The sequence below is a fragment of the Aptenodytes patagonicus genome, chromosome 1 (assembly GCF_965638725.1).
Source record: "Aptenodytes patagonicus chromosome 1, bAptPat1.pri.cur, whole genome shotgun sequence".
In the NCBI taxonomy this organism is placed as follows: Eukaryota; Metazoa; Chordata; class Aves; order Sphenisciformes; family Spheniscidae; genus Aptenodytes; species Aptenodytes patagonicus.
In genome coordinates, this window is record NC_134949.1 from 226,858,856 (window position 1) to 226,870,118 (window position 11,263).

Here is an 11,263-nt window from a genome sequence, read left to right on the forward strand (position 1 = left end):
CTCCATTTCTTAGGATAAACGGCAGCTTTCTGGGGCAGCATGTTCACATATAATATGGCATTTGAAAATGAAGCATACACTGAAGAGGGTGTGTGTCCGTGCCGGTTTCATTCATAAAATTAAAGACGCTTTTAACCATAAGGAGTTAAGATCTTGCTCGTGCATCCCTTCAGAAAGAAGGCGTCTTGGCAGTACTGTGGAGCGCTGGTTTAGGGGTTACCAAGGCTGTAGCTGTATGAGTTCCTTTGGTTCAAATTGCTGGCAAGACTCTTCGCAGTATCGGTGTGCTTGCACAAAACAAGCAAATTTTTATGTTTAGCACTGTACTATGAGAGATCTCCTCAGAGAGCAGATGTTATCAATCTGGAATTAATTGATTATAGCACATACCTTTCCAGCCCTATAACCCATAAGGTAATTAGATTTCTTAGAAAAGGGGAATGCATATGCAGTAATAAAAACAGCTTACATGTATTGGCCAATTTTTTTTTTTTAGCGGGAAAAAGGTTAAAACTTCAATCACGTAAATCGGTGTAATAATATGTCAGGTTATTTTTCCATGATCAATTTTTTATTTCTAGGCTTCATGTGTGGCACGTCAGTGTTGGATAAAGACGGTGTAAGCGCAGCTGTGGTCATAGCTGAAATGGCAACCTACCTGGAGGGCAAGAACCTAACACTAGCACAGAAACTCATTGAGATATACGAAATGTAAGTTGTATTTTTCATTAGTATGTTCTACTTAACTATATTGGAGCCGGGAATAATCTAGTAAAATTTTTAATGCGTCCCTCAGATGTTTTCTCATTGCAAGTTGTTTTTTCTGATCCTATGATGGACTACAGTCTTCACTATTACAGATACCACATGAATACCGTATCACCCAAAGGACTGAAGAGGCCCTTTCTATCGTGTTTCTGCAATAAATTGTGAAAGAGTAGAATTTTGCATATGGATCCACCAGGGCAAACTTTTCCCTCTTATTTGATTCATGCTATGTTACTCCTCTTATCTTCTGATGGGTAGCTGTATCTTAGTTGTGGTCTGTGTGCCTCTCTCTAAACGCTTACTATTTTCACTTAAACGTGGTCTGGGGATTGTTAGGAGATCACATGCAGAGATTTGTAATAGAACAGAGGTTAAAGGAATGGCCTGTGTTCAATAGCTATGGACACAATTCACAGCAATAAAATGAGGAACACGTTTATGTCAGAATTAAGTTGTACTGTGATAAGCCTAGTTTATCAGCACAAGTTCCTGTGCTTTAATGGAACTGGCGGCACAGTTACAGCAAATCATACAGGCCATTCCTTTTCCTGCCGGCCCAGCAGAAAGACTGTGGCCCTTAGAAACTGGGAACGAGGAAGCACAAACGATGGTCAGCATTTATCTCTTTATGGCACTCAGGAGTCAGCTCTGTCATATGCAAACTGTAGTGAAAACAATTCTGCACAGCTGGATTGAAAAGCTGCCAATGATAGTGATAACAGAAGGATTAATCTTCCAGTCACACTTAATTTTTTTAAGCTGCAGAGAAGGGTCCCTGTAGAATGAGGAGTGGGTGGAATATAGTGAAGAACAACTTAAATTTCAACATGCAAACATAATTGCTGCACCTAGTGAGTGCTTGCATTAGGTCTGATGGGGATAGTAGTTTTCACTTGGATGAAATAATCAGTTAACCTTCCTCAAAGGCTGTTGAAATAATCTGTTGTTGTGGCTGCTTGCATGGCTACAGCAGACAATCTTTGATGGTGTGGGAATGATAACAGCATATTAATATCCTGAGGGCTACTAAGGCTCCACTTAGCCAAATGGTTGGCTTTTATTTCTTTGGAACCGAAACCTTTGCTTGAATTTTAAAAATAGCTTAAGATGTTCTGAGTAATGCAGTGAAATCTGTCTTTGGAGTCCAAACATTTGCCTATAAATATCTGTTTCCACAGCTGAGAACTGCATTCTTTTTCTGTTATTGCTTTTCCAAACAGGCTTTCTTTAGATAGCAAATGTACAGAAAAATTCTGAATCTTGTAACTGAAAATGTTAATCTGCTTGTAGGTATGGATATCACATATCAAAGACTTCCTATTTCTTGTGCTATGATCCTCCTACTATCAAAAGGATATTTGAGAAACTTCGGAACTTCGATGCCCCTCAGTCTTATCCAAAATTTTGTGGTATTTACAATATATTACACGTACGAGATATTACCACTGGCTACGATAGCAGCCAGCCGAATAAGAAATCGGTGAGTTACAAAGCACTTTTGCAGGACAGGTTCTGTTTTTTGAAGAGACTGAAAGTTAAATACACCAAGAACTATGCAGAAAGACGTACTATGTCAACTAAGATGGCAGTATAATTACTATCATCTATTAAGACTGCTTAACAACATTTACTGGGGAGAAAACTGCTGAAATGTGAAATGGCTTGGCTACTGTGACTATTTTGGTATAACAGTGAATGAACTTTGTTAGTTGAAGTGAGCTTGATGCTCCTGCAACTCTTAAGCTGTCTAGCAAGCTTCCAGATGTTGGAATTCCAGTGGGAGTAAGAGGCAGTCCCGTTATGCTGAAATACTGAGTCTGATCTAGGGGATAGGCCTGTCAGGGTAAAATGACTTGTTCTAGTCTGTCGCATGGGCTGGTGGATGTATACTGCAGGGGATTTCAGCATGTTTGTTTAGCTTTGTATGTACTGAATGTTGTGTTTCTTAAAAAAACCCCAAAAAACCCCACTTTTGTGTTAGTTGGGGTGTTCTGTAATAAAATGTTGTTGTTTATGTAGGTGCTGCCAGTGAGTAAAAGCAGTCAGATGATCACTTTTACATTTCAAAATGGTTGTGTTGCCACCCTTCGGACAAGTGGAACAGAACCAAAAATCAAGTACTACGCAGAGATGTGTGCGCTGCCCGAACAGAGGTCAGTAGCAGGTCTGCGTGCGCACGTTGCAAGATGCCTTTGGGCTGAAAGGTCAGTACGCAGCAATCGATTCCCTGCCTGGTGGGGGATTCCTCTGCTGCCTCCTTGGAGACCTGAGCCTCAGCTGACTGTTCCAGCCTGTTAAACTGGCCAGTGATGCACATTCCTGCTCATAAGGGATCCCCTCTGTAGTGGATAAGACAAAGCAGCATCTGCTACAGTAGGAGACTTCTTTTATTAACCCAATTCCTCATTCACTTAGAATTGAAAAGTGACAAAGTTGTGCTGCTGCTGGCAAGTGTGCTTAAACCCAGGTGGATTCCTGTTGCATTTGGGAATCTGCTGTGTTGCTTTGAGCGACTGGATAGTAACTAGAGGTCTGTCCCCTTTTGACAGCCACCTGGATTGAGCTTCTTCCAGTTTAAAAGGGGGGAAAAAAATATAGGGTATGTTTACACCATTGAAATCAGGCGTGCGAATGAGGAGCCTAGGTTCTCAGTTGAGCTAACGGAGAGAAGCAGGCTCTTGAACTGGATTCCTAACCTGAATTGCGTGAGTACCCCTCCTTTTAGACTTGTGTCCCAACATGCCTGTGGAGCAGAGAATTGAAAATAACATAAAGGGGCCTCTTTAATAAGTAGAATATAGGTATTTATAAATATATATATATTATATATTTTTATATATATATAAAGGTATTTATTTCTACTTATTAGCAGGAATTCGGGGTGAGCATGTCTTTATCACTGAATGTTTTGATCAGATCTAGGCAGTCAGTGGATAGGGAGTGGTAGATTGCCTTTGCTTATAAAATGTGCACGTGAGGGGATACACAGATCCATGCCTAGACAGCTTTCCACAGGTTGCTGAAGGATTCTTTAAAACATGGTTTCTTGCTACATGAAGTGTATTGACATGGGTACGGCCCATCTTTTGAGCCATGTTTTTTAAATTGTTCTGAATCAACCATGGAATAACAGCAGGTCAGAGAAGTGGTAGGAGTTCTAAATCCCAGTTTTCGAAATGGCAGCTCTTTCTAGAAGCTTGGCTTTATGTGGTCAGAGAGCTTTCTGATTGTCTGGCGTATGAACGCTTCTTTGTTACGTGGGTGTGGAAACTCTCACTTCAGTTAGAACATGCTTGCATATAAACCTGGGAGTGGGCAAGGTACCATTTGGTGTAAATGCTGAAAAAAAAAAGGTAAGATGTAGTTGAGGCGAACAGCTGTGCCAACAAGGAAGAAATAAATGCTAGAAATATTGCCCGTAACCTAATCTTAAAACAAGTGAGGGCCGGATGAGTAAGAGTAGTGGGAAGAGAAACAAAGTGCCCAAGATGCTTTGATGTGACATTTGGGCTTCTGCTGCTGTTCATTCTGGTAAGTCAGAAAAATACATCGACCTTTAATTTTAGTAATACCTATGGTTAATGGCAATTATTATCTGGAACGTGAAATTGAAAAGCTTTCAAGCTTCCCTGCTTCAAGGCATAAAATGGTCTGTAGGAACCTCAAGAGGCACTCCTCTCCGTGATAGCTTTGCAAATATTTCTCTGAGTTGCTGTTTATTGATTATTCTTAAAAGCTGAGCATCAGGAAAGTCAGTTTTATTGCACCATTTTTGAGGTGTTTTTTTAAAAGGAAGTGGTGACCTGAAGGGCAGTGATATATTGCCAGTTCCACAAATGAACAAAGTGAATGTCAATAAGCCTGTTTTGCCTGTTTTTCCTTTAAAAAACAGACTGAGTTCCTCTCCTTCCGGGAGACTTCTGGGGCAGGAGAGGGATTATGCATTTTTAAAGGAGCGTTGCAGTGCATTAGTGTTTGTGCATGTAGATGTTGTCTTTTTACTCAAATGAATGTCTGGGCATGTAAAAAGGGAAAGGATCAGTATATTATGGTGACCTCTTGTGAGCCGTGACACTTTGCCTGATTACTCGATACCCCTAAAATGCGCTTTAGTCAAAATACAGTCAGATACCCTCGATGGGCATCTGGATGCCGTGTAGAGAAGAATACAGGGTACCTACCTCTCCGATTAGTAGCTCATTTTTACTTTTTAATCCATTTACAGTCTGTCTGACCAGTCTTGCATTGGTTTTGCAGTCGTTAGTTCCTGTGTTCTCTCTGCTAGCTTAGAGCCCTCTAGTAGCAATTATTTTTTTCTTTAATTAAATTAATTTCAATTAATATTGCAATAGTCCCTACTGAAAAGTAGCTTGTTAAAGCGAGCAGGTTGGAGTCTCGACACGTTGATCAGCACGTCGATACGTGCTGATGCACGTATCAGCTGCTGCTGATAACAGAGCTGGTCCATCACCATCAGATCTTGCTTTTTTTTTTTTTTTTTTTAAATAGATGCTTTGTGTTTATCAAACCTCTGACATGGTATTGTTCTCTTTCTAGTGACAGAACCGTGCTGGAAGAAGAACTTCAGAAGCTTATTGAAGCTTTGATTGAGAATTTTCTTGAACCTGATAAGAATGGACTGATCTGGCGCTCTGCTTAGATCTCCTCTAACTGGTGTTCAAAGAAATGACCGCCTGCACTGCGTCATATGAAACGAAGGAACCAAGAACAGAACTCAGTTTAATATGTGTGCGTGTGTGTATGTGTGTTAAACAGCTACATTTTTATTCTATAAAGAAGCAGCATTCTTTTGTCAGGCTTTTCACCAAAGTCTGGGCTAGAAAATTGGGATAAGGAGAGGAAGTGAGAGAAAAAGACGGAATTTATTATTACAATTTCCTGTCCTTTTGACCAAGAGACTAATTAACCCACACCAATGCAAATGAACTGCCCTAGTGGGTTTAAGACAGCTGATCTTAGCCAGTAGATCTTGTCTTAAACTAATTTCAGGTACCAAATACCTTTTGTGTGAAAAGGCTTTAAAATCAGGTAGTCATAGCATTTGAAGGAAGCGATCACTTCAAACTGACAAAAAAGCCTGCTTCTTCCTAGCTGTTGGGCGTGAATGTAGGTATCATTGTTACAGGTCTTAATTTCCAAAAATGTTGAAGTGGAGTTCGGTTCAGTGCTTAGCATTGCTTGTTTAGGCAAGTTGTTCAATATGACATTTTTCAGCTACTTAAGTATCCTTCTGTTGTTAAAGGTGCTCTTGGTGCATTGTATCTTTCCTGTGTGTATCTTAAAATATTTACTTGGCAGTGAAACAATAGTGGCAACACATGCAGTTACGCTTGCGGTCTGGGTTTTGGACTGCGTAGTGCCTTTCCAAGGCTTCCAAAGGAGTAGAAACTTGTTCGTTCCTTGGTTAAATTGCCCATTCTAACTACTGTAGGCTTTGTAACCATTTTTTGTCCCTCATCCCTGAAGGGACTTAAGCTTTTTTTTTAATAAGGGTTTCAGAAATTCAGTAACTTTGAAAATTCCAGTTAGTGACTTCTTTGGTTTTTGATGGCTTGAACTCATACTGTCTGTGTATTAAAAAAAAAAAAAGGGAAGAAAGTGGAGGTGAGATGCTGACACCCTTGACTTTTTTTTAACTAAATCATGAATTTTTTTTTTATCAGATCTTGTAAACCAGTTTCTGTTAGAACAGCAGTTTGCAAATAGTATTATTCTTTACCTTTTAGGGCAGATTTTTAACATCTTCCCATTATCTGTTTCCTACCTTTGCTTGAGCAGAAAGTGATACTGCTAATCACTTTTTGAAAAAAATAGACTGATACAGACATTCTCATGTAGATACCTGTTTTCAGAAAATAAAAGCCATGTTTTGGCACAGAAAAGCTGTGGAAGAAATAGATAAAACTGAACACAACCTCTGTATTGAAGGTTACATGAGGAGCGCCTAAGATGCTCTTAAGTTCAAGCCATTGTTTTGCCACTATTGTTAAATCTCTAAACTTGTTCTCCATCTTATTATACCCTTACAGCTTGATGCCACAGGGTTGCGCAGAGTGGTTTTGTATGTGTTGCAGCTAGATGGCTTTAAAGAGCACCAAGGGTTCTGTGTCTGTGCGGGTATTGGGTATTTCATGCTGACAGAAGCTTTGCACTATAACCGTGGATAAGTATTTTGCTGTATATGAATGTACATGTACTGCAGAAGGTCTGTGTTGCACAAATTCTTATTTGCCACCGATATTTATTTATTTTTTTTTAAGAGAAAGTATTTCCAAATTGTTCTGCAATTGAGTGAAATGTATCTAATGCCAAAAACCTCTTTTTTTTTCTTAATTGTACATTTGACTGATGTGGGGAAAATGAGTGAAAGCATTTACGCTTAGAGTATACTCTGTTATTGTACAGCGCTGGGTAGGTCTCAGAAGGTGTGAAGGCATTTCTGACTGCTGCTTTGTCTTTGGTTTTCACAAAAAGGTGCAGATCTGGATCCCGACTGCCCTGAATTTGAAGGAGGTGTTGCCGCTTGTTCCACTGGCAGCAGATTAAAGCCTTAGGCGTTGTGGATTTTGTTTTTAAATAGCCTACTAGTAGTTCAGAAGAGAACAAGTGACTTGGAACATTATTTTGAACAAAGGTGAACACTGTGAAAAGCGTAGTGTGTGTGATGAGACCTGCTGTGTGTATATTGTAGCAGTTAGCATTAGGAGTTATGTTTGTGCTCCTACAAAGAGCAGGAATCCGCAATTTCCCAGAGAGATCTGCTTTATATCAGTAGGCAAGTGTTATAAACGCAGTATGGAAGAAAATTGTGATTATGTTTTCAAATCAGCATTCTCAGAAGTTGGTAACTATTCATAGTCTAAATATCTTTGATAAAAAACAAATACAGGGAGTTAAGTATCTGGGATTCTTCTCATCGATAGATTTGAGCAGTCAGTTATAGACATAGTAGTGCTTTTGGAATGACAGCAACAGGCACAATGTGTTGAATGTACTTTAAGGGTATAATAACTATTGCTGTTTTTAAACTGCTGCTACTGTTGTTTTCCTACTGTATTTGAACTGTTTGATATATTTATACTGTTCCATTTGTGGAACTCCTCCTTTATCTCCTCCCTCTGATCTTGCTTCCCTTACTTCTGTTACTGTGAAGGACTGTAGTTCTCTTATTTCATTGCCCTCTAGCTTTGTTATACATCGTGTTAGTTTGTTGGGCTTGTGCACAACCTTCTTTCAGTTGTCAGCTGTTCTTTAGTACTTTTCAGATAAGAACAAAGGCTTTTCAGACTTGAGTAGGAAGCAGATAATAGATGAAAGTCCGTTGCGGATGTTGTTTACTAGGCGCTTCCAGTTAAAATACACCTTTTCAAAGGTTGGTGTACAGCAAGTCATTGGCTGTATGATTACAGTTTAAGCCAATGATTTGTTTTTAGCATTTGATGAAATTAGGAGGGCTTGTTTCTGTCTTTTCCCTTTTTGATGTGACAGGCTTAACCTCTGTCTTACTCAGATATGTGGTAAAATTGTATTTCCGTGCGCCTAGGATAGGACCTTTATAAGTACAGGAGACTTGCCAGGCGAGTTTTAATGTCTACGAGACAGAGCTTGTAGCCAAGTTTTTTATTCTAGTTGTGATACAGCGTCCAGTCTGTAGTTTAAATAGCTTCAAGTGCTATTCATGTCTCTCCTGCAACTCTAAAGGATGCTTCCTGCCACGGCATGAGTGAATCATAAACTCTTGCGTGGAAGAGAAGGAGGGAGCGTGTTTAACACGGGAGAGTTTGACTGGAAGCTCCAAGTAGAACTCTAGCTGTAGCCCAAAGTAGCGTAGCCCCTGCTTTGTGTTTGCCGTTGGCGCGGTGTCCTGTTCAGATGGTGAGCTGGTTCTGCTTCACCCGGCCTTCCCTTCAATTGCATCCCCAGCAAGATGCAACTCGAAGGAGCCAGGTTTCCCTTGGGCTGCAGGAGAACTGGGATCTTGCCTGAGTAGGTCTCCTAACTTCCTTAATCTTAAATACCTGGTTCTTCCTTTTAAGGAGGGGAAATGCTTATTTGTGTCATCCACAGACTAAATTAAGAATTAAAACTCTCTGTGTTTCTGTTTCAGACGTTGAGGTGACTTACAACATGCAGTACACACTGCCTGGGGCTCTGACCTGCCTCTGGCAGTTCTTGACTAATCTCAAGCTGTTGCTGTATCTTTGCTTGGAGGATACCTGCATGTTGAAATTTCTGGCGTTACGCCCTGATTTAGCGGTACTCAAGTAGCACTTTGTGTCCCCTCTTTGGCTCCTGAAGTATTAGGGATTTCAGTTTCTGTTTTATTAAAGGGAGGGTGTTCGTGCGAAACTGAGTACTGAGGGAGAAGCCACAAGGTGGAATGATGGTTTCTGCCATTTGGGGCAGGGCGGAATGTGTGGTCTGCTTTAGAAAGCACTTCCAAAAGCTTTAGAAAACACTTGGATATTCTCTTCAATTTTAAAACTATTATTGTCATCACTTCATTTTGTCTTTCCCCCCCTTTTTGCCCTCTTCTCTCCCCAAGTAAGAGAGGGGGGCTCCTTGCATGGTGATGCCTGGATGATCAGAGTCCATCCTGACACCAAATTCCTGGTGCACAGCACGTTTTCCATCCTCCCTCGCCCTTTACGTGCTCAAGAGTAGCTTTGCACGAGGTGATTGAAGTATCTGAAGTTGCATCGTTCTCCTTGTCTAGAATCCCGGGGAGTTCTGGATCTGTACTCCTGTTTACCCGGTGTCTGTTCTTCTGTAAAACTAGGGCATATTACAAATACAGAGTGAGAATTTGCACTTTTCTGAAGTATTTCTGTGTGTATTGCTATGTGGATTTAGCTGAATGAAGTGTTATAAGTAATAAAATACTCTCTTCGTAGTAGCAATCCTTCGTGTTTCTTCGGTGGTCTTTAGTCAAACACTATTGCCCCAAAAATGGAGCTGGTGGACAACTGTTCCTGACTTGGTGTAGGAGGAATATTGACCGTGTGCCGCTCAGATACCTAAAGCCCCAGGAACAACAGCATTTCCTGAAGCTGTTCAGAGGCTCATCCTTCTGATGACACTAAATCACATCTATCACGTCAAACTGTGATGCTGTTTCCAAGGGGCTCAGCATTGAAGTTGTCCCAGGGCAGAGCACCAAGGACTGTCGGGCTAGTTGTGACCTGAAGTCACTGCTGATGCCACCGTGGAGCAGATGGGAAGAGAGCCAAGATCAGGGGACCAAGTTGGGGAGCAACCTGCCGCTGTGCAAGCTAGAGCCGGGTGAATTAGTGGAGAGAGCGACTACGCAAAACAGGGGAGAGTGGGTCTGATGGGTGACACATACATAATTGTTTTTCCTTTTAAGCCAGGCAGGAATCGGAGGAAGAAAGTGCCCCATGTCTACAGCTCCCCCCTCAAGGGATGCTTCCCGGCCACGCTTGACATCTTTTAGCTAGGGTGACATAGAGGTTGTCTTCATCTTCGTGAACGTGGGAGAGAAAACAGACAGATAATATGATGTGAAGGCGACTGTGCTCCAGGAAAGGTGCAAGTTCATCACAGGTATACTCTTAAGCAGGTTTAGGTGGATGTTTGGGGCCGTAAGGCAGACGGGCACAAGCCGGAATGAGGAGAGGCTGGTGTTTTTTGAGGGTGAAGTTGTTTCAGGAAAAGCAACAGCCTAGAAGTGAGCAGGCGAGGGGAGCGAGAGGGTCTGTCTGTGAGCTCGTGGTGGGGAAAAGGGGACCGGGGGAGATGAGTGGCCGCCCTTGCAGGTGAACTGGGGTGGGCACTGCAGGTGAGAGAGCGGGTCCAACCCAGGCGTGGCACTCACCCAAACAGAAAGGTTTCGGCTCCGTATAGAGTCCCACCAGGAAAGCTGGTGAGGAAGAGGGACCGTCCTCTTGCTGATCCCTCTGTCCTCAGGAGATCACCTTCTGCTCAGGATTTTATGGGGTTCTTATGCTCACTGTTAAACTCTGAGACAAGAGGTGATTTCACTCCAGCTTGGCTTTAATATTTTAAGACTACTTTAAAGCACCGTCAAGGTTGATATAAGATGGTTCCTGGGGGCACAGCAGCGTGTCCAGGAAGGTTCCCGCAACCCTTCAGTGATGGCTGCAGGCTTCATCCCGGGGGGGTCTGCATGTGAATTGGTTTTTTGATTTTTGTTTTTTTTTTTTTTTCTCCTTGCCAAGGCTGGAGAGCCCCCCCGCTTCACATCGGGGCCGCCCTCCTCCTGCCAGCTCACCAGAACTAGCTCTGAATTACACCCTGTGCTGTGCCGACAGCGCAACGGACGGTGCTTTCCAGGGAGAGGCTTAACCATGCCTCTGAAGCCTTCAGACCGGTTGTTAAATGAGAAAGCAGCAGAAGGGCGTGGAGATGGAGGGGTTTATTTGGGCTGGGGGGTGAGGAGCAGCGGTTATCGCCTACAGACACGGCAGGGACCAGGAGGGACAGGACCCGGTCG

At 42.1% G+C, this 11,263-nt stretch overlaps 1 protein-coding gene across 1 annotated transcript in view; it reads left to right on the forward strand.

The window, feature by feature from the left end:
• The window catches only part of PGM2L1 (phosphoglucomutase 2 like 1), a 43,761-nt gene extending 34,070 nt beyond the window's left edge, over nt 1–9,691 (forward strand). The window contains exons 12-15 of the mRNA XM_076328549.1: nt 582–711; nt 2,059–2,248; nt 2,788–2,921; nt 5,326–9,691. Coding sequence (XP_076184664.1) covers nt 582–711; nt 2,059–2,248; nt 2,788–2,921; nt 5,326–5,428 — 557 coding nt within the window. The 3' untranslated portion in view covers nt 5,429–9,691. The remainder of the gene's footprint in view (nt 1–581; nt 712–2,058; nt 2,249–2,787; nt 2,922–5,325) is intronic.
• The last annotated feature ends 1,572 nt before the right edge of the window (nt 9,692–11,263 follow it).